General features: G+C 51.9%; 10 protein-coding genes and 1 non-coding gene across 11 annotated transcripts; 7 read left to right on the top strand and 4 right to left on the bottom strand.

The window, feature by feature from the left end:
* The first annotated feature begins 1114 nt into the window (after nt 1-1114).
* Nucleotides 1115-2768, top strand: BKA58DRAFT_46859 (cell differentiation family, Rcd1-like-domain-containing protein). Its single transcript, XM_046175115.1, has 4 exons — nt 1115-1758; nt 1807-1962; nt 2009-2384; nt 2434-2768. Exons 1-4 carry the CDS (start codon nt 1329-1331, stop codon nt 2615-2617), a joined length of 1146 nt encoding a protein of 381 aa, XP_046021542.1. The 5' UTR covers nt 1115-1328; the 3' UTR covers nt 2618-2768.
* Nucleotides 2769-3347: 579 nt separating this feature from the next.
* On the top strand, nt 3348-4312 carry BKA58DRAFT_346489 (60s ribosomal protein-like protein L10A). Its single transcript, XM_046168431.1, has 3 exons — nt 3348-3605; nt 3656-3735; nt 3786-4312. The coding sequence occupies exons 1-3, from the start codon at nt 3422-3424 to the stop codon at nt 4173-4175; spliced, it is 654 nt and encodes a 217-aa protein (XP_046021541.1). The 5' UTR covers nt 3348-3421; the 3' UTR covers nt 4176-4312.
* Nucleotides 4313-5188: 876 nt separating this feature from the next.
* Nucleotides 5189-6258, bottom strand: BKA58DRAFT_392879 (caffeine-induced death protein 2). The gene is made up of 2 exons (XM_046171037.1): nt 5860-6258; nt 5189-5797 (listed from the first exon to the last, which is right to left on the bottom strand). The coding sequence occupies exons 1-2, from the start codon at nt 5924-5926 to the stop codon at nt 5283-5285; spliced, it is 582 nt and encodes a 193-aa protein (XP_046021540.1). The 5' UTR covers nt 5927-6258; the 3' UTR covers nt 5189-5282.
* A 259-nt stretch (nt 6259-6517) lies between these two features.
* On the top strand, nt 6518-9675 carry BKA58DRAFT_448934 (uncharacterized protein; the record flags this gene model as incomplete). Its single annotated transcript, XM_046174292.1, has 3 exons — nt 6518-6547; nt 6640-8511; nt 8559-9675. 3 exons carry the CDS (start codon nt 6518-6520, stop codon nt 9318-9320), a joined length of 2664 nt encoding a protein of 887 aa, XP_046021539.1. The 3' UTR covers nt 9321-9675.
* A 1334-nt stretch (nt 9676-11009) lies between these two features.
* Nucleotides 11010-12109, top strand: BKA58DRAFT_46779 (uncharacterized protein). The gene is made up of 3 exons (XM_046175074.1): nt 11010-11109; nt 11301-11576; nt 11654-12109. The coding sequence occupies exons 2-3, from the start codon at nt 11409-11411 to the stop codon at nt 12026-12028; spliced, it is 543 nt and encodes a 180-aa protein (XP_046021538.1). The 5' UTR covers nt 11010-11109; nt 11301-11408; the 3' UTR covers nt 12029-12109.
* An 80-nt stretch (nt 12110-12189) lies between these two features.
* Nucleotides 12190-13398, bottom strand: BKA58DRAFT_414441 (uncharacterized protein; the record flags this gene model as incomplete). Its single annotated transcript, XM_046172490.1, has 2 exons — nt 12190-13297; nt 13346-13398. 2 exons carry the CDS (start codon nt 13396-13398, stop codon nt 12190-12192), a joined length of 1161 nt encoding a protein of 386 aa, XP_046021537.1.
* A 499-nt stretch (nt 13399-13897) lies between these two features.
* On the top strand, nt 13898-15573 carry BKA58DRAFT_392869 (uncharacterized protein). Its single transcript, XM_046171036.1, has one exon. It carries the CDS (start codon nt 13945-13947, stop codon nt 15247-15249), a length of 1305 nt encoding a protein of 434 aa, XP_046021536.1. The 5' UTR covers nt 13898-13944; the 3' UTR covers nt 15250-15573.
* Nucleotides 15486-15583, bottom strand: BKA58DRAFT_t83. The gene has a single exon. It is a non-coding gene; the product is annotated as a tRNA-Ser (tRNA).
* A 399-nt stretch (nt 15584-15982) lies between these two features.
* Nucleotides 15983-16393, top strand: BKA58DRAFT_405546 (uncharacterized protein; the record flags this gene model as incomplete). Its single annotated transcript, XM_046171906.1, has 1 exon — nt 15983-16393. The coding sequence occupies one exon, from the start codon at nt 15983-15985 to the stop codon at nt 16391-16393; it is 411 nt and encodes a 136-aa protein (XP_046021535.1).
* A 2648-nt stretch (nt 16394-19041) lies between these two features.
* On the top strand, nt 19042-20330 carry BKA58DRAFT_392863 (alpha-L-arabinofuranosidase). Its single transcript, XM_046171035.1, has one exon. The coding sequence runs from the start codon at nt 19171-19173 to the stop codon at nt 20158-20160; it is 990 nt and encodes a 329-aa protein (XP_046021534.1). The 5' UTR covers nt 19042-19170; the 3' UTR covers nt 20161-20330.
* Nucleotides 20325-22782, bottom strand: BKA58DRAFT_472871 (uncharacterized protein). The gene has a single exon (XM_046175295.1). It carries the CDS (start codon nt 22610-22612, stop codon nt 20348-20350), a length of 2265 nt encoding a protein of 754 aa, XP_046021533.1. The 5' UTR covers nt 22613-22782; the 3' UTR covers nt 20325-20347.
* Between the last annotated feature and the right edge of the window lie 133 nt (nt 22783-22915).

Here is a 22915-nt window from a genome sequence, read left to right as displayed (position 1 = left end):
TAAAGGTGATGCGTCCGGGTTCCCAATGGTACCCACGCCCTTTTGCACATTTTCATACGTGATCAGAATGACACAAACGTCATCTGGGTGCAATATGCTCCACTGTCCGGAGAAATTGCTTCGACAAAGCAGACGTATTGGCGCACAGAGTGCAAAGTCCGGTGGTGCACTCTTAGGGCGATATGCAAAACTGTGTTTTTCGCGCTCAGATGTGGAATCCCAGCTACGTTTCTGCTTCTGATCCCACTGGTACGGCATGAACACAAGATCGGGGCATTGTGGGGGCAACAACGGTCATCGTTCATATTTGCGTGAACTCCTCCGCATTTGAAGGGTTTCGATCCCCAAAGGCATACCATCTTCCATGCCCAAGCTGAAACGTATTGTGTTAATGTTCATAATTCTGAGCATTCTGATCAACAAGGATGTGGTCACCTTGCGGGCTACATCGTTGAGATAGCGTGCAATTGCTGGGGCCGATAAAGCACTATAGGGCCGCTTGGATTTCTTGTCGCGATTGTGGTTCCTGTTAGGTCGATTTGCATTATCCTTCTTGCGCCTTTCGCGTACATGTTTACAATTTGCATAGTATTGCTTCTAAGAATGGGTATCTTCGGCTAGATTAAGCTATTTTGTAAGATGCGTTTTACAAAAAGGCGAGTTATCTGCAAGCTCTGCGCCGTGTTTTTTGCGTAGATCCTAGAGCTCTTGCGCAGTTGAAGAGCGGTCTAAGGGAGCTCTAGCTACATGGGCTGGAATAGACACAGTATTAGTAGTATTAGTAGCGACACCGGGGTTGGGTTGATCTGCATTAACCTTTCTGCTTCCGCCGCGTTAATTAGCATCAACCTTCTTGTACTTGTCGCGTTGGGGTTTACAAACTGTATAGTATTGTTTAGTCCCAGAACTAATGTCTTCTGCTAGGTTCAGCCGTTCGTTAGGATGCTGTTTACAAGAAGGCGGGTCATCTACAAGCTCTGCTCCGTGTTTGTCGCCCTGAGACTGGAGCTCGCCTTCAGACGGTGGTGGAGCCGTTGGCGGGCGGTTGCTATAAAGTGTTTTGGTTGAAGCGCCACTGCCCGATCGCGCGACAGGGGTCAACCGCCAGGCCACAACTCTCCCCGCCAAGCCTTACATACCCTCCACTCACTACACACTTGACGTCCCGGCTACTGACTGCGAACCCAACATCTCTCACCACGTCCGACTTCCCACGTGCACCGCGTGACCCGAAAGCACTACTGTCTCGCGACTTATATAAAGTCGCGCAAACCTTCTTATCTTACCTCTACCCCTCAACCAATACGAACCTGTCGGTACCGCGGCCAATGCAACATTTCCTCGCGCAACAGCAGCAGCAGCAGCAGCAGTACGGCGACTGGCCCGCTCAAGCTCAAGCCCATGGCCATCACCAGCAACCGCAGCACCATGTAGGCCAGCACGGTCAACATCAAGCCCAGGCCGCCCAGCTGCACGCTCAACACCAGGCCCAGGCTGTCCAGGCGGCTGCGCAGCGCCAGTACCACCAACAACTCGCCGCCAGCAATGGCACCGCCCTTCCCGGCAACAACGCCGTCCCCCGCGGACCCGCGAACGACGTCCAGACCACCGATATCGGAATGACAGAGGAGAACAGGCGCGTCTTGGAGTGGATAGCCCAGCTCATGAAGCCTACCACGCGTGAGGCTGCTCTTCTTGAATTGAGTAAGAAGCGAGAACAAGTTCCTGAGTTGGCTCTGATCCTCTGGCACTCTTTCGGTACGGGTATTGTGTTGTCGAAATGCGACGGGATACTAACGACTCCAGGTGTAATGGCCTCGCTCCTCCAAGAGATCATCTCCGTCTACCCATTGCTCAACCCTTCGCAATTGACCGCCGCTGCTAGTAACCGTGTCTGCAACGCTCTTGCGCTTCTCCAGTGTGTCGCTTCTCATACCGAAACTCGCGGCCTATTCTTAAGCGGTAGGTCAGACACCACACCGAGGCGACGTAGCTAATGCACTCACAGCGCACATCCCACTCTTCCTTTACCCGTTCCTCAACACAACGTCCAAGTCGCGGCCTTTCGAATACCTGCGTCTTACATCTCTCGGTGTCATTGGCGCTCTTGTGAAGAACGACTCTAGTGAAGTGATTAACTTCCTCCTCACAACTGAGATCATCCCGCTTTGCCTTCGTATCATGGAGACTGGCTCGGAGCTCAGCAAGACAGTGGCAATCTTCATCGTCCAGAAGATCTTGCTAGACGACATCGGTCTTGCCTACATCTGTCAGACCTACGAGCGCTTTTATGCTGTCGGCACCGTACTCAGCAACATGGTCAACCAGCTTGTGGAACAGCAAACCGTTCGCCTGCTCAAGCACGTTGTTAGATGCTTCCTTCGGTACGCACACTCCATGTCCGTCTTTTGTACTTGTGATTAACTTTACCAGCTTGAGCGACAACGCTCGTGCTCGCGAGGCGCTTCGCCAGTGCTTACCAGAACCTCTCCGTGACGCCACCTTCTCTTCTGTTCTCCGAGATGACGCGGCCACTAAGCGCTGTCTTGCTCAGCTCTTGATCAACCTCTCCGACAATGTCGTCGATGCCGCCAACAACCAGCAGCTCATGCACTAGGAGACATGCAAGGGGGAGCACAAAACACCTCCTCTGCAAATCTGGCACAGGTACCTTCGATGATCTTGAATACCTCTCCTTCGCCTTTTGTATATTTCTAGCTTCGGCTTTTGCTTCATTTGGCGCGGCAGCACGCGTAGACGACATACCCCTCAGTTGCGATCGGATTAGGCTTACGAAAATGGTGGACGGTTACGGCGTTAGGGTTTCTCACACGGGATACCCCGTAGCAACACTGTGCTTGGTGCAGGTGCTACTCCTTTCACTTGCGTTTATTAACTCTCTTCTTCTTACTCTCATGGTTATGGCGAGGAGTTTTCGGGCATTGCATGGCGTAGTGCACTCATCAATGCACGGATTCCAGGAGGAAAAGTCAAGTGTACAGTATCATATATTGTTTTCTTCATGCACGCGAGGAATGCAGGAGCATGCTTCATTGATACTTTGTTTGAGCTAGTTGTGATGTACTCTTCATGAGTGCCAAAAGTGACCTGAAGGTATTCGATGCAACTCGTCTGGGGTATGCGTGGAACGACATGTGACATATGCTTTTAGGACACAATTTGACGGCGATGTCTATTGCAGAGAACATGTGCATGTAGAAGATGTCATTTTCCATGTCAACCTTGGAAAGTGACAATGCGATCAGTCGCCCAAAACAGACTAGCGCAGGCCTCGCTAGCGGCGAAACGGCCACAGTCAAGCGACAAATCGGCCGCCACTTTTCGCTTCCCTCTTCTTCAACCACCACCGCTACAGAGCCACCAAAGGAAACGATATCCTCTGGGAGACACATCAGCCAACATGTCGAAAATCTCTGTCGCCGGCGTTCGTACGAACGTTCAACAGCTCCTTGAGTACTCCAACGAGACCAAGAAGAGGAACTTCCTTGAGACCGTCGAGCTCCAGATCGGCCTCAAGAACTACGACCCCCAGCGTGACAAGCGTTTCTCGGGAACCATCAAGCTTCCCACCCTTCCCCGTCCTCGTAGGTCGATACCGGTGCGCAGATGAGAAGCGCATGCTAACAAGTTCCAGGCATGAGCATCTGCGTTCTCGGTGACCAGCACGACATTGACCGTGCCAAGCACCATGGTGTCGATGCCATGAGCACTGATGTAAGCACTCTCTGAGGTCCTCAGCCTAGACAAATCTAACAATCCTACAGGACTTGAAGAAGCTCAACAAGAACAAGAAGCTCATCAAGAAGCTCGCGAAGAAGTACGACGCTTTCGTTGCCTCCGACGCCCTCATCAAGCAGATTCCCCGTCTCCTCGGACCCGGTCTCTCCAAGGCCGGAAAGTTCCCCACGCCCGTCTCCCACGCCGAGGACCTCGCCAACAAGATGAACGAAGTCAAGTCCACCATCAAGTTCCAGTTGAAGAAGGTTCTGTGCATGGGTGTCGCTATCGGCAACGTTGGCATGACCGAGGACGAGCTGATCGGTAACATCATGTTGGCCATCAACTACCTCGTCTCGCTTCTTAAGAAGGGATGGCAGAACGTGGGCTCCTTGACCATCAAGGCCACCATGAGCCCCCCCAAGCGTCTCTACTAGAGAGTTGGTCGTTACGTCTGCTGGGTTACGTCATGGCGAGCTGTCGAAAGACGGCTTGTCATGAATCACGATCTTACGGAATCTCGATGGAATGAACAATGGGTCTAGCTAGCTTGAATGCATGCATGAACCCATGACTATTGTCTTTGCCGTGAAACCATACTATGATTGAGCCTTGACCTCTACCCTGAACCTGCGCATGCGATGAATCTGAATGGCGTCACTGAAGTCTCGGCCTTCACTTTGAACGTAAGCTATCCCGTCACAGGCTGATATTCGCGCTCCCGTCTCCAATTTTCACCTCGCACGGCCAACGCCCACTCTACCAACCTCTCCCGCCGCGTGCCCCACCACCGAACTTTTCCCATCCAAACCTGCGATCCTCTGTGCGCAGTGCTGACTAATCTAAGTTCTAGCTCCTTGGCACCGCATACAAAACCACGCACACCTCCGTCCCTCCCTTCCTTTTCTCATCATCAGTTAGGAAATCTACATCCTATGTAAAAATCGTGGCTCCACGCAAGTGGCATGCTGAGAGTTGTCCCTCCATTCTCTGTGGACAGTTCTCCGTTCCCGGCCCCGTAGATCGATATCCGCCCGTCTTCCTTACCAATTGCAATTATCCGTGAAAAGATGGATTGGAGTTGTGGGATGGTGTGGGACACCTTTTGTTTCGTGAAGAAATTGCTTTGCACAGACGCCTCGTCGAAGTTCTCGTTAAGATGATGCTTCAGCGCTTGACTACTGCCCTGTTGTTCTGCTTTATGTGCCAGTCGTTGCGCAGAACTTTTCGAAGCTTTTGTAGGGCATCTCGAACCAGCTCAGCTCAGCGCGATGCGACACCCTGGATCGTCATGTTCTACCGACACGCAACACCTGAGTGAACTATGACTGCAGTTGCTGTACTCCTTACGGGCAAGGTCAGGATTGAGCTGGGCTATGCAGTTCGCTCTCTATGCGCTTGGTGGCGCGGGATCGGCCCTGTAGCTGGCTGCACCTCACGTTCTCTACCCAGTCCTTGTGGCTGCGTCTCGATATGCGAAGAGAAGAGATTGTATGCTCCATCACACTATGTATGAATCTATGCATCGTCTACACAAGCCCACCTCATCGCCGTTGTGTATCCCTCCATTTGTCAAACGCCACCTCAGCAGACTCGCTCGTCATGCCACACCGTTCACCCAGCATACTCCACGTCCTCATCCGTATGATCTTCTCCACTGCCCTCTCATTGCGCATGAGCATAGCCAAGCTTTCTGTCCTCGCCTCCTGTGGGAAGTAGCGTCCCGAGTATGGATCTAACCGCTCATCTACAGTCCTCTCTCTCGCTTTGGCGTCTTCAATCTGCCGTAGTACACTATCTGGGTCGTCTGGGTCTGGTGATGTCGCGACACCCGCGCAGTAGTCTAAGACGTCTGATCGCACTGCCCAGCTTGGAAACAGCACCTTCTCTTTGAACCCCTCACATTGCTCTGGCTGTAGCGACCGACCGTGATCGGGCGACGGCAGCTGTCGTGTGCTTGTAGAAGTAGGATCGAAGCCGCGTTGTGCTGGTGTGAGGAGGGCGTTGAGGTTCTGTGCTATGGAGTCGTCGATTGCGCCGCGTGATATGCGAAGGAAGTCTGTTTCAGCCGACTTGCGCATTAGTTAGTGAGCTGGCTAGCAAGTTTATGAGGGTGCTCACCTCGCAGTGCGGTTTGGTTGAAGCAGAATTGTGGCGTGAGGCGAGGTTGCGCAGATGGTTTAGACATTTTGGGCGGCGGCGATGGCTGAGAGGGGGTGGTGGAAGTAGACGGCTCCGAACGTTTCCAAAAGTAGTTCGCCAGCTTGAAAACAGTTAATATTAGTGTATAAGGTATTGTAGAGTTGCAAAGTTGTCAAATGTCAATGCTGGAGATGCCGCCTAGTCCATGGCGTGTAATGATGTCAGCACCCCATTCAAGGGAAATATTAGACAACTACCTCTACAAAGTAAAACCATAGAGAAAGAAAAAGCGGAGAGGGCTATATTGCCTTTGCATTTCAGAAAAACTGTATTTTAAATATAATGTAGACTGCAAGGCGCCTATTTCGTTTTTCCCTTCAACGCCATATCAGCAAGGGTCCGCTCGCTCGAGGTTCGCGTTTGGCAAGCGCGTAGGAGGCGCGCTTTGATACCCGTGGACGCGCCTGCCGCCTGGAACACTATGCTCCTCCGCTTCGCTGCCTGTTGCCCTTCAACAACCCGACTCTATTTGAAGGCATCGCCCTCAATCCGGTTGCTTCAGTCATCTGCCATCTTCCTACGCTCCAATTTCCCTCAGCAGCCTGGTGGCGCACACGACACTCGCACTTTCGTAGCCATGGCTCCCAAGCAGGCCACTCTCGGGTATGTAAAGTCTTCTCAGACTACTTTAGGGTGCGGCGACAGCATTCAATTGTTCCTGCACCATTACTTTACAATGCTGACAATGTCTGCAGAAAGTTCTTCGGGAAACCCAACGGCGACGCAGCGAAGCAACAGTCGAAACTCTCCTTCTCCACGAGGCCGAAGCCTACAAAGAAAGACGTAGAGGTCAACGAAGAGCCTAAATCGTCGCCAGAAGAGGTGAAGAAAGAAGAGAATGACGATGTGGATTCAGATGCAGACGTCAGAGCACCAGCCAAGGAGAAGGTAGAGGCAGACGAGGATGCGATGGAAGTCGACAGCACAACCTCCGACACTGGAAAGAAGAGGCAAATAAAAGAAGAGGAAGAGGAGGAGTCTGAAGAAGAACCCCCATCGAAAAGACAACGGAGAAAGCCCGCGGAGGAGGAGGAAAAGCCGAAGAAAGCAGCTGCGAAGCCCAAGGCCGATAAAGCACCAGCAAAGTCGAAGAAGGCCGCTGCCAAACCGAAAGCTGCAACCCCAGAGGAAGACGACGAAGAAGTGTCAGCACCGGCCAAGGTCGCTAAGGGCAAGAAAAGAGAGGCAAAATCGTCACCTGTACCCGAGGATGATGCCGACTCGAACAAGGAAGGGGAAGAGATCGTGAGCTCAGAGGAGGAGCCAGAAGAGGTCAAGATCAAGGCGAGGAAGAAGGTTCAGACAACGCTTTCATCCAACACCAAGGACCCGTATCCTGACTGGAAACCGGGCGAGTCAGTGCCATACGCCGCACTCTGCACAACGTTTTCGAAGATCGAAATGACGACGAAGCGTCTGGAGATTCTCGCCCACTGCTCACTCTTCCTCCGCCAAGTCTTGCGACTGACACCATCCGACATGCTCCCAACTGTCATGCTTATGGTCAACAAGCTCGCAGCCGACTACGCAGGCATCGAGCTTGGTATTGGCGAGTCTCTGATCATGAAGGCTGTTTCCGAGAGTACTGGCCGCAATCTACAACAAATCAAGAGCGACCAGAACGAGATCGGTGATCTTGGGCTCGTTGCAGCGAAGAGTCGATCCAAACAGCCTACTATGTTTAAGCCCAAGGCTTTGACGATAGAAGGCGTTCGCAAGGGACTAATGGGAATTGCCACTGTTGAAGGGCAAGGCGCCCAAGGACGCAAGGTGGACGGCATCAAGAAGCTTTTATCAGCGGCTGATGCGCACAACTCTGGCAAGCAAGTCGACATTGAAAAAGACAAAGGTGGACCTAGCGAAGCCAAGTTCATCGTCCGGACACTAGAGGGAAAGCTTCGACTGGGTCTTGCTGAGAGGACTGTGGTGGTAGCCGTCGCACAAGCTATGATCTTCCATGAGATGTCAAAAGAGGGCAAGACGCCATCGACCGAAGACTTGGCAAAGGCCGAAGCCACGCTAAAGACCGTCTACAGTGAGCTTCCTAGCTACGAAGTCATCATACCCGCTATGCTTGAGCACGGTATCATGAACCTGCGAGAGAACTGCCGCCTGCAACCTGGTGTACCGCTCAAACCTATGCTTGCTAAACCGACAAAGTCAATCACAGAAGTGTTGGATCGTTTCGAAGGCAAAGACTTTACCTGCGAGTACAAGTATGATGGCGAGCGTGCCCAAATACACTTCGTATCACACGACGCGAAGATGGAGTTGGCAACTGCGGCTCCTACTGCCGGCAAGAGCGACCGCGGTGTTTCCAACATCTTCTCGCGGAACTCTGAAGATTTGTCCAAAAAATACCCTGATATCCTTGCTAAGCTACCTACCTGGGTAAAGGAAGGCACTCAGAGCTTCGTCCTTGATTGCGAAACGGTTGCTTGGGACATGGTGGAGAAGAAGGTGTTGCCATTCCAGCAGCTCATGACGCGAAAGAGGAAAGATGTCAAGGTCGAGGACGTGAAGGTCAAGGTCTGCGTATTCGCTTTCGATCTCCTCTACTTGAACGGCGAGGTAAGCCTGTTGATCCCTACTCATTGCATTGTCGCTAACAACCCTAGGCTCTCGTGACAAAGTCCTTCCGTGAGCGCCGTGAGCATCTCAATGAAGCTTTTATACCTATTGAAGGAGAGTTCGCACTCGCCAAGTATGGCAACACCAACGAGCTGGAAGAGATCCAAATTCTTCTCGAAGACTCTGTCAAGGAAGGCTGCGAAGGCCTCATGGTAAAGATGCTGGACGGACCAGAATCCTTCTACGAGCCGTCCAAGCGCTCGCAGAATTGGCTCAAGGTCAAGAAAGATTATCTTGCCGGCGTAGGCGACTCTCTGGATCTTGTTGTCCTGGGGGCGTATTACGGCAAGGGTAAGCGCACAAGCTGGTATGGCGCCTTCCTTCTCGCCTGCTACAACCCTTCGACCGAGAAGTACGAGACAGTCTGCAACATCGGTACCGGTTTCTCCGAAGCTATACTCGAGACTTTACACAAGACGCTCTCCGAAATCGTTATCGACCGACCCAAACCCTTCTATACTCATTCCACCGGCAACAAAGACCAGCCCGATGTCTGGTTTGAGCCTCGCTACGTCTGGGAAGTCAAGACTGCCGATCTAACCTTGTCTCCACGGTATAGGGCTGCCGCGGATGAGGTGTCTGGTGGCGGCAAGGGCGTCAGTCTGAGATTCCCCCGATTCATCAAGGAGAGAGACGACAAGAAACCTGATCAAGCAAGCTCAAGTCGCATGATTGCTGAGATGTATCAGAGGCAAGAGAGTGTCAGCAAAACCAAGGGCCCGAGTATTGATGATGATTTTGAGTATTGATGTGGTGATGATTCGGATCAAGCGAGATGGGGAACAGCATTTTACGAAGATATTCCAGATCTTGTCATGAGTTTCATAGTATAGTAACGCCGAAACCCCGAGGTCGTTGACTCGCGGCTCATAATGGATGATGACTCGCCCACTTGCAACGAAGTACTCAAAGCATCCAAGGCTCGTACAGTAGGAGTCGTTGCAGGTCCTACGCTAACACTATATCATAGACGCCCTAGCAATACATATCTCCTTCTACAATCGTTACCCTCCAACGTCTTGAACATGAAAAGTGACAGCAATCAATGATAATCTCGCTTACAAATACTCAGTACCACTCCAAACGTGACGAGGCAACCAGCGTCGTCCAGCAGCCAAGCCAGCCAAATTTCCCCTTCACGGTATTTGCCATCGCAGGTTCACACTACGAGTGCAAACACATTCAGACACCCATGAACCATCGGCCCACAAACAGGCCACAGTAGTCTCCACAGCCTACTTCTGCAAACTCCACCGGGCCCTAGCTTCCCTCCCATGTGTCTGTTCGCGAAGAGCGGCACGAACTCCCGCGCTCCACTAGGGTGTCGTTCCGGCACATCTCTGGCTTCCCATTGGCGCAGCCCATATTCCGATCCGATCGCGGCAGATTCGGGTAGTGTGACTGCGGTCTTGGGAGGAAAACAGTCATTGCGATTCGGGCTGCTTGCTCCGCGGAACATTTTGCTGGTGTGGAAAGACGTAAAATGCATTCCCTTTTTCTTTTGACGCAATTGGATTGCCTCTTTAAGATTGCTGTGGGTCGGTGGAGGGGATTGGTTCGGATCCGGATTCCGTAGGTGTGGCCAGGTATGGCCAGAATGCATGTGGTGATTGAAAGGGGGTGTTCTCGGTACGATTATGCTAGTTAAAAACCTTGTTGTATGGATCTTGACTTGTTTGCGCTTGCAGCTTGGAGTCTTCTTGTCAAGATGATGCCCGTTTCAATCTATTGTGCATGCATCCTTCTTGTTGTTGGTGTCACTGGCGGCGGGAACAAAAACCAGGGGGGCAAATCTCGCGAGTTTGTGGCCTTGGCCTCGTAGATCAGCAGCTTCTAGCACAAACCAAGCCTGTCATTCGAGAAGGATGTACGGGTAAGCTAGCAGAATGCTTGGAAGCTGCGAATATAGGTGTAGTGTCTCAAGTTCAACGAAATGTCATGTCATGCTAGGCAGTGCAAGGCAGGAGCAAATGCCTGTAACCGGCGCTTATAACGCTTGGAATGTAGCATCAGCGCCAACACACCCTCCCCAGCATCAGAAGGTCGCAAAGATTATTTACAATCGGCGATGAAACACAACATCATGAGTGGCAGTCGCAGTACCTGGTAGCCAAAACCCCACTGCGGCAAACGCACCCACACGCACCAGCCAATACAATTACCATCGGGCAAATAAAGTGCGACCCATTTCCTTGGACCGCACTTTCCACATGCCAAAGTACCAGCTAAATTGCCAAAAATCCATAATCAGGAACAACCCCCCATTCCAACAATCGCATTTGGGACGACTACGAATCGAAAAGCCCCATAGTAAACACTTCAGGCTTAGTTTATCAGCAGCGATGGGTATGCAGGGTCCGTGACTCGGTGGCGAGACGCAACACTACAGGCAACGCGATTGGCGGATAGCCTGGTTAGCGACTTTTTTACATATCCGTGAGGGATCACAGATGTGTGGCAAGATCAAGGAATTCGTATCGAGAAGACGTTTGGTCCGCAAGCGGCGGAGCGAGTGGGTATTAATGATGTTTTGCGAGGGTGAGTCTTATTGTTTTCTGATAAACCCAGTCGGCTATAGTTGTACAAGTACAGTCAATCCAATTCCCGAATGTTCCTTTGTTCTGGTGTGTGTCCTTCTATGCACATTTCCGGCTCCCTTCTCTTTCGATCGCTCAAACCTTTTTGCCCACAATTGTTTACATCCTATTCTCTTCCTTATGCTCTCGTAGGGATTTGTTCTGAAGCCTTCTCATCGTCTGGATTGGTAGCTTGCTTGCAGGTTTCTACTAAACAGAGGAAGATCAAGTAGCCCTTGTCTGGTTCTGGTCTCGTGCGTAATGCAACCGCAGCAGGCCAGTCCAGCTAGTTCCGGCGACAGTGCCACGGCACGCCCTCTACGCCCTCTCCTCCCTGTAGCCTCACCGAGAGTTGAGGCTCCGCCCACACAATCGAAGCGAGCTCGCGTGTCCCTAGCTTGTGCAGCCTGCAGAAGTCGAAAAACCAAGGTACCCACCAACCTAGTACATTGCATGTAAATAAAGCAACATCGGCAATGTAGCCTTCTGATCTTTTGAATCCCTAGTGTAACGGCGACCGACCCAGTTGCAGTGAATGCACGTCCCGCGACTCGCACTGCCAGTACACGGAAACGGAGAATACTCAGTCGAAACGTAAACATCAAGACCTGGAAGAGTTGTTCGAGTTGCTCAAGTCGCTACCGGATGAGGACGCGAATGAGATCCTGGCGAGGATCAGAGCTGGCGTGGAACCGAGAGAGATTGTTGATAGTGTGAAGCATGGTCATTTGCTTGTGCAATTTGCTGCGACGTTTGGAGATAGTAGGGGTATTGTGAGCAGCGAGGTTGATGGCGGTAGCAAGAGCGGAAGCGGGAATTTTTCAGGCGAAACCCAGGAGCCGGGCATGGATTCGGAGTCGTCATCCAAGCCGAATAGCTGACGAACTGAATCCAAGAATACCTAACATGCGTCGGGATCAACGTGGCAAGTCCAACTTTGGCTGCCCAGGCGTATGTCAGACCCGCGCAACGGTTCTCCAAAAGTAGCTCGAGCTTGTGATGCATCCCTAGTGCATCTGTAGTCCCTGAGTAGGTCTTTCCTTCACATGGTGAGGCTGTCGTTGTCTGGATGTCGGAATACATGTTCTTGGAGTTGAGCCCAGACGTACCTCTGGGGTGAATTGCCGTCAGCTAGTCCTGGAAATGTGTTCTTCCGAATCAGGTTCTCTTCCCAATCATTGGTCGTCCACTCCCAGACGTCGTCTTCGAAGAGTACCTTGAGCTCAATCTCTTCACTGTAGTACTGGACCTTGACTGTGAAACCCTTTGCCCTCAGACCGTGGTAGGCGCGGGCGACAAGTTTCAGAAAACGCGGAGGATCATCCCAAGTCGGGCCAAAATCTTCCTCTTGTCTTATAGCCAAGGTGACAACTCTAGCTCGGGTCTGCATATGGCGACAGTGTTCGTTGTGAGTAGTAACACGTTCAGTGTGTGAAATGCCCAGCAAAGCCGTGACGCCGTCATTGATCTCTGAAAGATAGTCTTCTCGTGTATAAGCCGTTGCGTCCGTCGTGAGCGACCCTTGATCGTGTGTTTTGCTTTTCTGAATCTCGTAGAATTCGCTGTCGGTCAGGGCGTCGCACTGAAAAGTCACACGCAGATCTAGATTCCGTACCAACTCTTCCATGGTAAACCCAACACCAAATACGTCTTTTCTTACAAAGTCCGCCACGGATGTGTCGAGCAATAGGCACTCAGATACAGGATCTTTGTCGTCAATTGGGCGCAGGTCTTTCCCCACGATATCTCGGAATAGTTTGAGGGCCTCTTTTGCGAGAACGGGTCCTACGAAAGATCTGTCGATGAAATGAGGTGGTCGAAGGTTCATGTACAGCATTGATAGCCCTGCTGGTGTGTCGGGATCGTGGTCTACACTGAACCAAGGCTCATGGAATAGTTCCCACCAACAGATTACACTGCGAGTCGGATCGCGTTTCTCGCCAGGTTGCCATAACTGCATGTAGATGTTGTCCCGCAGCTCTCGCGGTAAATCCAAAATACGTGCGACGACGTCCATGTTTGCAGCATTTGTGTAGCGAAGGATTGCTGCATGTAAAACATCTGTCAAGTGGTCATAGCGACGCAGTCTCTCATCCACATCATCTTCAGATGCGGTATTCCGGAGGTGGATTTTACAGTTGAGACTGGCTCTATGGCCGTAATTAACTTTGGGAGCTGACGGTTGTTGCAGCACTTACTGCTTTAGATCGCGTTCGGCGCACTCTCGCGCTTGTTCGAATTGCTGATACATCGTTGGCGCATTCAAATATCTGATGAAGCATACATTCACAGACGTTGATGACACTGCTGCGTAGTTGGTGTTGAGGCAAGGGCCGTTGTTACGAAGCGAGGTACGTTTAGTTAGCCACGCCTGCGGGTGACTCATCGAAAGGCGTCCATCCGCAGTAGATATCAATTGCAATGGTATAAGACTTCGTCTCCATTCAATTACGCCCGTAAGTGTTGCCGGTCATGATAGGTCGAATTACTATCAATTGTAGGCCTCGGGTGCAGGTGGAGGTTGCGTGGTCTCGACGGCCAGTGACTTCCAGGGCACATGTAGCGTTCATGATAGCGGATCTGGTCTCGAGATGACAATTCCCAATATAGCCAAGTTGCTTCCAGCCGCAAAGTAAGTGTGAAGGCTACGTGATGTTGCTAGGACTTGACTGCCTCTCCAACGTTCGGTCGCGGTCCTATCGATAAGCAGCTTTGATCGTCAATTCCCACCCAAGCACCCAAGCAACGTGCCTGCAACGACTTAAAGATCGCAATCCACGATACCGCCACCAGCGCCATGAAGCCTGGAAATCTGCCAATGCGCGCACAGTCGCGGCCAATATGTCAGTTGTGCGACTACATATTGCAGCAGCCTGCAAGTCGCCGCGCATTCCTGTCCACATCGTCCCTCCGAACACCCTCGATACGGCGGCAAAACGCGCGAACCACGACTCTGGCACCCCGTATATCTGTACGAAGCATCGCGACAACACCTCGGACGGCAGCGGCGATTGATACGCGCGACGATGGCGGTCTACATACGTCGGACAGAATTGCGGCGTTGAAGAGCCAGCTTGCCCAGGTGGAGGCCCGAATACAGGAAATATTCAATTCACCCAAGGTCGAGAAGGAGCACATTATAATGGAGGCGTTTGAAGGACTGGACAGTATTGCGCAAGAAGCCATCGCTATACGCGCACGCCAGCCTCAACTACAGAAGGCAGCAATAAGACAGAGCTCAGCGGGCGCCATACTCTCTGGACTGGATGGGGATGAGAGAGCGGAGACGGCGAAAAGAAAGAGCTCGAGAATGCTGGGACTGGATGCTCTGCCCTCGCCATCGTATCTCTCCAAGCTCGCTGAGCGTCTCCTGAAGCACGAGAAAGTCTTTCTATCACCAAACGTCCTCGCTATATACATCCACCTGCAGCGACTACTCGCCCGGCCAAAGACCATCCCCGAGGCACTCTACCTCTACGCCAACAAACCAGTCCCAGTTGAAAGCTCGTCACCACCAAAGTTCTCCACGCCCTCGCCCAAGTCGGCTAAGCAGGTCATTCCAGCTGATCTCGCCGACGCAGCGCTCACGGCCGCCATCGATGCGAAAGACTTGGCACTGGCCCTAGATGTCGTTGACCACACCTACCGCGCTCCTGCATGGCGGCGGCATCGCATACTCACCAAGATGGGCTTGCCAGGAGTGCTGGTGGGTCTCACGCCACTCGCTCTTTACATGATCGCCCAGGAACTCTCCGTATACAGTGGCTTCATCGATCCGTGGACCTTCAAGCTGTATGCCTTCATGGGCATGAGCACATATGTCTTGTGCACGGGCACGCTCGGGTTCGTTGCCCTCACAACATACAACGATCACCACGATCGAGTGGTCTGGCGGCCTGGTGTACCGCTACTCGATCGATACATCAGGGAAGATGAGCGGGCGGCGTTGGATCGTATTGCATGCGCATGGGGGTTCAAGGAAGTGTGGAGGCGAGGTGATGAAGAGGGTGATGATTGGGAGGGGTTGAGGCAGCTGGTCTTGCTCCGGGGTATGGTGCTCGACAAACCTGATCTGATGCCCGGTATGAATCCTGGAAGATAGTGGAAGTATGTATCAAAGCAATGGACACGTATCACATTCTACCAGCATACACGTACTGAGACATCAGAGTTATCTATATTAGTGGAGGTCTAGTAGATTAGACGTCCACGACAAGTGCAAAAGGATATTTCTCTACGCTGGACAACCTGAATGCTATTATGGAGACCTGTTCAGACTAAAAAGAGAGGATATCTTTACAAATATGAGAAATTGATGTGCAAAAAATCGGTTTATTGCGACACCTGTGTGATTCGAACACACGCTCCCGAAGGAACTGGCTAACTTTCCTGTGAAGGACTAGCAGGCCAGCGCGTTAACCACTCCCTATAGATTCAATTAGTAAGCATTACTTGTGTAAGAGAGCGGATCAAGCGTACGCCAAAGTGCCAGAGAATGCAGATGCATTTACTGATTGATGCCATGTTTTGTTAATATTCTATTTATATTCCCTCAAAATATCTATCGGAGGGCCTTGTACAACTTCAAAATTTGAGTATCCATAATAGCGGTGGATGATTCTGTGGACCTCATCCAGGCAACAGCTCAGCAGTATGACGGTGGCGGGGTAGCTTCGCCCCACTATTCAAGGCGGGCACGAGGCTCACGGACGCGCCACAACTTCACTCATGAAACCTTACATTCTCCCACCTCTATAGTTCAACTGACGTCCAGCTACTGCCTGCGGACCCAATAGACCCTCAAACTACACGCTACTCTCGAACGACCACCTAACATGTCCGCCGATGCCGCCCCCATAACCTTCACGCGCTTCTCCAAAGCCCTCGAAGACCTCTCCGTCGAATCGCTCTACGCCAAATACTCCGAACTCACCAACCAACTCACCCATCTCGAATCGAGCAACAAGCAGCTCGAAGAGTTTGCGCGCGAAAACGACGACCGCGACTGCTACGAGGCGCTGATGGAGAACAAGCAGGTCATGAAGAGGTTTGAGGAGCGGAGGGAGGCAATCAAGAATGAGATCAAGGATGTGAGGGGACTGCCGTGGAGGCCGCGCGAAGAGGAGAAGCTTGATGGTGCTGCGACGAATGGCAGTGTGGCTCCGGCGACGAATGGTACGGCGGCGGGAGAGCAGAGGAATGGTGATGCGCCGGTGCCTGAGGGAGACGATGGCGTGTATCTTTGAGATGGTCAAGATACAGGTGCGATACACAGAAGACGCGCGGGGCACTCTACGGAGTCGCGCGCATGCGTGTGCAAGTGTTTTTGTAGTAAGAATAAGTTGCCTAAGCGGATATATACATTGAGCGATACATGAGAGTACGTATATCCGCTCCCACTATGTTCCATCAACTGACAGCTTTGTAGTACACAACCCCTTCGACTTTAACATTCTCGGAAACCCATAGTGTTCGTTGTTTTAGGCACAGATGATGGATGGAAACGTGCATGGCATCACAAATAGTTCGATACGATCTACATGTCCGGTACTCAAAAGTCTGGGCTTGAAGGACTTGAAATCATCCCGAACCGAGGCTGGGTTGCCAAAGAAGTAGTTTCTGTCGCTGCTACTGGAACTGCATAATTTAGGCGGAAGTAGCATCTTCTGCGACCTTGTCACACTTCCAACACAGCGTGATTGTTACGTGCAGTGTCAACCTCTAGGGAGAGGGGTTTTCTTGAGGCTAAATAGATGGGTATGCGATGCCTGTAATACAAAACTATTATACATCTGCTAATGGAACAACCGTTTCAACCAGAACAAAATACCCATATTGAACAAGCAAAGTTCTTGCAAATCGACAGCTTGAGCTGTCAGATGTGAGAATAAGGAAAGCGCAAAGTTTGTTCCTTCCTCAGCATATGCATCCTAGAACGGGAAGTGGCTGAGTCAGCACTCGCTTCGTCTACAACTCAGACTACAGCGCGCACTCACTCCTCATCTCAATCGTACCTTTCACAGGCGACCTTATATTCAACGTCGTAGCTGTGATATGTAGTGTTTTCCGATCGGCCTGCTTGTTGGTGCCCCTGCTCAAACTCTCAACGGCTAAATCGTGCTTGTATTCCCTACACAAACCCTTGAGCAATAAGGAAACACCCAACTCTCTCATCGTCGAGAATGCACCGTGGGATCAATTACGATGTCTTCCCAAAAGTTTTCTTGACAAGGCGTGTTCGTCCCGCCTACTCACGACACATCCAGCGTCAGTATGGATGCAACGGGCGGCGTTGAATATTCCGTCTCTGGGCAGAACGCCACATATAGACACAACCACGCGACTGCCGGACAGCGATATTACTTCCCCACGGGGCATATTAAGCGCCAGAACCATGCTAGAATCCGTCTTGGGAACGTTTCCTGCAGCCACGGGAGATGCCTAGTGTCTTGGGATGCCCAGCTTCCGACACGGCTCCTACGAGGCTTGGTATGGGGAACAGTGGATTCGGAAGGTACCCATAAGATAGGCTCCGTGCTTCCGAGTGTATGAAGACGTCTGCCGAGTTGTGTGTCAAGATATCCAGCGCAGAGAGATACTGTCGCAAGAGCTCGCCCTAAATGCCAACACTGTAAGGGACTCACTTGCTCAATCTACAAATTTAGTCCTCGCGCCGAACCTAGCGGTCAGCTTACAGCCTCTACTGCTAGTCCAAATTGAGTCGGTCATCTGGTCGGCTTTCATTCCTCGGCAACGTTCTAAGTGACTTGGCTGCCAGCACTGCTCGGTGGCGCCACCCACCACCGCTGTTATATTCACGGGCAAAGAAATTCCGCGAGTCTAGTCGAATACCGACCCTACCGCCTCGTCTTCGCACGGATCTTGGAAGAATCTCAGTAGCGTAGGTGGTAGGTCTACTCGGCGACCAGGTCCTCTCCATCTAGAACGCCTTCCGTACAATCTTACAGTCGGTTCATGGTCTATGCGCGAACGGAAAGAACTGCTTCGAGATCACTCACCGACTCCAAGGGGGTGCAAAACCGATCGTTATCGTCCACTGTGCCACGCGAGTTAGAACGAAACAATGATCCACATGTCCGTTGACGTAGCAGTGATCTCAGGGCGATGGGTATCAATGCGCCGCAGCATAAGCATTGCCAACTTCAACCTCGCTAAGATCCCGTCTGAGCTGCCTGCGATCGTTCAAACGCTGGCCTGGCCACCACCAGCATTGTTGCGCCACCGACATTGTTGACCCTGCTTCTAGATTCCGGCCACCGGGTGTTTCACGGTGTTTTGACATCTGGTCACAGCGGGCACTAAACCTTGAGTGGCGCGATTAGTGGATTCTGGTAAACACCCGGTGGCAGTTTCTGTATCACAAAGCTAACTACCACTCACATTTGTGGGAATACCGCCGAGATTTTGTTTCCAGCAATCAACATAGCTGTCCACCCTATGTCGCGTCTAATTATTGAAACAAAATGGTCGCATGGCTTTGTTACTACCATTCGAAGAGACTGAAAGACGTCGAAATAGAGCCTTCAGCCCTAGCGATCAGACCGTTAGTTGCCGCATAAGCCTGCATGGAAGTTAAGCATTATCCACCACGACTTGGCGCCTTCCCCAACCGGGCTTCTACGCGGCATGGCATCCCTTTGCCGGGCAATCCCCGCATTACGGAGAATTGGTGTCCGCGCAGGTACGCCAATTCCCTTGAAACACCATGTCATTAATATACCCACAACAACGGAACAATATACCATGCCGTAATCAGATGTTTGGTATGGAGATCAATTTCCAGTGCCGAGATGAGCTATGACCGAGGCCAATGTGATCGGTCGAGACAACGAGGTGGTCTGCGTAGTGGAGACGACGTGACAGGCTGTGTACGTTGTAGGTTGATAGGTCCGATAGTAGGCTTGGAGGTATAAGTATCCTGTTGCTGTCCGTCTGTAAGGCCTCATCACACAACCAAGTCTCTCATTCACTCACTCAACAGTCTCTCCACACACCAGCAATCATGCGTTTCACTCCTACCGACCTCAGCCTTCCCGCTGTCGCCGTCGCCTTCTTGGGCGCGACTGCTTCAGCTCAGACTTGCCAGCTTCCCACCAGCTACAAGTGGACTTCATCCAACGCTCTTGCCCAGCCCAAGTCCGGATGGGCCAACCTCAAGGACTTCACCACCCAGATGGTCAACGGCAAGCACCTCGTCTACGCCACCAACCACGACACCGGCTCCAAGTACGGCTCCATGAACTTCGGCCTCGTCTCCAACTTCAACGAGCTGGCATCTGCTCCCCAGAACGCCATGAGCCAGGGTCTCGTCGCACCCACTCTGTTCTTCTTCAAGCCCAAGAACACCTGGGTCATTGCCTACCAGTGGGGACCTACCGCTTTCTCCTACAAGACCTCCTCCGACCCCACCAACGCCAACGGATGGAGTGCGGCCAAGCCCCTCTTCTCCGGTACCATCTCTGGCTCAAGCACTGGTCCCATTGACCAGACCCTGATCGGTGACGGCACCAACATGTACCTGTTCTTCGCCGGTGACAACGGCAAGATCTACCGCTCCAGCATGCCCCAGGGCAACTTCCCCGGTAACTTCGGTACCGCCTCCACTGTCGTCATGAGCGACAGCCAGAACAACCTCTTCGAGGCTGTCCAGGTCTACACCGTCAAGGGCGGAACCTCCAAGAAGTACCTCATGATCGTCGAGGCCGTCGGCTCTGGTGGTCGCTACTTCCGCTCTTTCACTGCCTCCAGCCTCGGCGGCAGCTGGACCCCCAACGCTGCTACCGAGCAGAACCCCTTCGCCGGCAAGGCCAACAGCGGTGCCACCTGGACCAACGACATCTCCCACGGAGACTTGGTTAAGGTCACCAACGACGAGACCATGACCGTCGACCCTTGCAACCTGCAGCTGTTGTACCAGGGCCGCAACCCCAACTCCGGTGGCGACTACGACCGTCTCCCCTACAGGCCCGGTCTCCTTACCCTTAAGAAGTAGAGGGCGACTACTACCTTGGCTTGTTGAGAAGTCTTTCATTGTACATACATTTTGAGCTGGAGGGTGTATATAGTCTGGCTGTTGATTTCGCTTCTTTCCTTTAGCCCTGAGGGTCCTTTTTGAACAAATGAATTCATAGGGTATCATATGATCCCTAGTTCTACACATGATCTTCTTCCCACTATTGCTATGCCGTGAAACATGACTTGATCGCTCGTCTTGCTGTGACAAGGCCTTTGCAAAACTCGTCTTTTCGCTTATTATCTTGGAATATCTCTGCTTTGCAAACGTCCAATCCTTTTCTCTCCCTGGTCGCGATCTCTTCCAGCACATGTCGACTTTCTTCATTCAAAATTGCAATGTCTCCCTGACATCTAGCCAGCGCTTCATGCATCTCCATGAACGCCCAAGCCATGCCCACGAGTACATCTCTGTGAGTCAGCCATCGCATGCCCATCCAGATCATACACTGCGAGAACGACACAATTTCGTCATCGCCTAAAGCAACTGCTTCTTTCAAGCTGACAGGTACCTGTAGACCTTCCCTACAACACATACGCAAGCCAAGTTCCACAAGACCGACAGCTTGACCGTCATCGGTCCGATGAACTTCGTCCATGCCGGCGACACCAGGACCTTCCGCACTGAATCCGGTCTGTGCACGAAGTACGCGTACGATGGCGGAGCCGAACATGTCAGCAGCGCGGACGGGTACTGCAGGTAGTACTTCGAGCAGCGTGGGTGAGGTGAGCCATAGTGAAAGGAGATTGGTAAGATTAAGTTTGCTCCAATCGTGAATCGGGGACTCGTCGACGTTTGGACTGCTCATGTCGGATGTCCTGAATGAAGTAATTGGTTCTGGCGTCGCGAGGACGGGATAGTCGGTAAGGATGTCCAAGTCCTGTGTTATAGATTCCACCGGAGGCTCAGAAGATTGTCCTGTGAAATCGAAGTATAGTTGTAAATCAGGCTGTGGAGACTGAACGGGCGAGCCAAGTTCGTTGATCCACTCTTTCACGACTTCCACCTCCTTCTCAGTAAAGCTTCCAAACATCTTGCCTTCCCAGGATAGCTCCTTGACCAGTCTGCTCTTTCCACTGTCGCCCTTGATAACCCAGGGACTGCAATTACTAAGATCCTGTACGAACTCTTTCTGCCACTGAGCGTCCTTGAAAGCATTAGGCTCTAGCCAGTCCACTAAAGAACGGCGACCGATCTTAAGTCGACTGTTACAATGGATCTTATGAGCGACGAAGCTCTTTGCAGCGAAGACTTCTATCAGAGTCGCTTCTGTATCTGTGCGAGGAAAGGGCTCTTCCGCCTGGACCTTACGCGATGGACTTTCGGGAGTCGTAGGCAAGCCCTCAGCGAGGATGTAGCCAGCCTGTACGCGTTTCCACGCGATATTCGCGGCTTCCTCCCCTTCTTGCTCTGCAATCAACTCAATGTAGTTGGTCACTGCAGCCATTGCCATCGCAGCGTGACCCGAATCGGCATTATCGATGGAGATATGCAGCTCGAAGTAGTACGGGTTTAGTCGGAGTTCGCGAAGCTCCTTGACGGTCTTCAGCAAGTGGAGCGGCAAACTCTCGTACGCCATATTGAAGCCCAAGGCCTCTGGAAGGAAATCATGGGGAAACAAGGAAATGGTGAGCTGAGCCATGGCTGCTTTCCAACAGCGTGCTTCAGTCAAATCGTGACGGGGATGAATAAAGTCTTCTGAATCGGCAGCGGGTAGTCCAGCGTCAATGTCCTCCATCAGTTCTCGATACACATGGACGTGATTCTTTGCAAGATCGCCGTCTCCAAGCTCTTCGGACATGACCTGCCAGGCATTCTTGGTGATTTGACGGTACTTGAAGGGCGTGCTAATCTTGTTGATGTGTCCGAGCCATGCGCCGTCGACGTATTTTACTGGTGCTGCTTGCTTGAGCCACCATTTCGCTTCGTTCTTGTCATTGAACATCTCGCGCGATCCACCGGCTTTGCGACGCGAAAGGTACTCCTCCCAGCGGTTGGTGACGTCGACGTCCTTGGCTTTGAGGAACTCATTTAATCTATCCCGCGAGAACTCTTCGACGGTCAAGATCCCGCTATGGGGTTCCTTGGCTGCGTCGGCGATTGTAGAGGAGAGGAGACCAAGCAGAAGCTCGCGACACTCTGGTAAGATTTCGGGGTGGTGTTCGAGATGGTGGAGTTTGTAGTAGAGCTGCTTGTCTCTCTCTAACTCTGGGTCGACTGAGCCGGCTGCATCAAGTATGGATGACTTCTCCAAACTGCCGTCATGCGCTGGTGGTTTGACATCGTTGGTGGCGGGTATTGTTGGGCTGCTTGGGGTTTCAAGATCCTTTCTTCTTCCTCGTCCTTTCGCAAGACGATTCCGAACTTCACTGTAGGCGATGACTGCAAGAAACGCGATGAGTACCGCTGTTGTGGTTTGTAGAATATACATTATGGGTGGATTTCAAGATGTAAATGTGAGGGTTTGGCGTAAATAGTGATACATCCTTCCAGCCATGAAGTAACATATGGGGTTTGACTATTCTTAGCGCAGCTGTGGCAAAACATGCGCCCCCAGGCAAACACTCGCAGTAGATCATGCTGACGATGAACATCACGCAGAAGTGTCTTTTGAAATGTCCATGTCCATGTCATCGCCAGGAAATTGATCTGACGACATCTGACACTAGACTGCTTGCAGCTAGACCAGGCGCACCCCACAAACCGCGAGATCCGTCCGGTGGGAGCTAACCGT

Source organism: Alternaria rosae (genome assembly GCF_020736505.1).
Source record: "Alternaria rosae strain MPI-PUGE-AT-0040 chromosome Unknown BKA58scaffold_10, whole genome shotgun sequence".
Taxonomy (NCBI): Eukaryota; Fungi; Ascomycota; class Dothideomycetes; order Pleosporales; family Pleosporaceae; genus Alternaria; species Alternaria rosae.
This window is presented reverse-complemented; position numbering and strand designations above follow the sequence as displayed.

Excerpts from the sequence above, each read along its gene's own strand:
- BKA58DRAFT_46859 (XM_046175115.1), top strand. The coding sequence starts at position 1,329 with ATGCAACATTTCCTCGCGCAACAGCAGCAGCAGCAGCAGCAGTACGGC. Across the intron at positions 1,963-2,008 it reads TCGCGGCCTATTCTTAAGCG|CGCACATCCCACTCTTCCTT; the intron begins GTAGGTCAGACA and ends ATGCACTCACAG. Across the intron at positions 2,385-2,433 it reads GTTGTTAGATGCTTCCTTCG|CTTGAGCGACAACGCTCGTG; the intron begins GTACGCACACTC and ends TAACTTTACCAG.
- BKA58DRAFT_346489 (XM_046168431.1), top strand. The coding sequence starts at position 3,422 with ATGTCGAAAATCTCTGTCGCCGGCGTTCGTACGAACGTTCAACAGCTC. Across the intron at positions 3,606-3,655 it reads TCCCACCCTTCCCCGTCCTC|GCATGAGCATCTGCGTTCTC; the intron begins GTAGGTCGATAC and ends AACAAGTTCCAG. Across the intron at positions 3,736-3,785 it reads TCGATGCCATGAGCACTGAT|GACTTGAAGAAGCTCAACAA; the intron begins GTAAGCACTCTC and ends ACAATCCTACAG.
- BKA58DRAFT_392879 (XM_046171037.1), bottom strand. The coding sequence starts at position 5,926 with ATGTCTAAACCATCTGCGCAACCTCGCCTCACGCCACAATTCTGCTTC. Across the intron at positions 5,798-5,859 it reads CAACCAAACCGCACTGCGAG|ACTTCCTTCGCATATCACGC; the intron begins GTGAGCACCCTC and ends CGGCTGAAACAG.
- BKA58DRAFT_46779 (XM_046175074.1), top strand. The coding sequence starts at position 11,409 with ATGCAACCGCAGCAGGCCAGTCCAGCTAGTTCCGGCGACAGTGCCACG. Across the intron at positions 11,577-11,653 it reads GCAGAAGTCGAAAAACCAAG|TGTAACGGCGACCGACCCAG; the intron begins GTACCCACCAAC and ends TTGAATCCCTAG.
- BKA58DRAFT_392869 (XM_046171036.1), top strand. The coding sequence starts at position 13,945 with ATGAAGCCTGGAAATCTGCCAATGCGCGCACAGTCGCGGCCAATATGT.
- BKA58DRAFT_392863 (XM_046171035.1), top strand. The coding sequence starts at position 19,171 with ATGCGTTTCACTCCTACCGACCTCAGCCTTCCCGCTGTCGCCGTCGCC.
- BKA58DRAFT_472871 (XM_046175295.1), bottom strand. The coding sequence starts at position 22,612 with ATGTATATTCTACAAACCACAACAGCGGTACTCATCGCGTTTCTTGCA.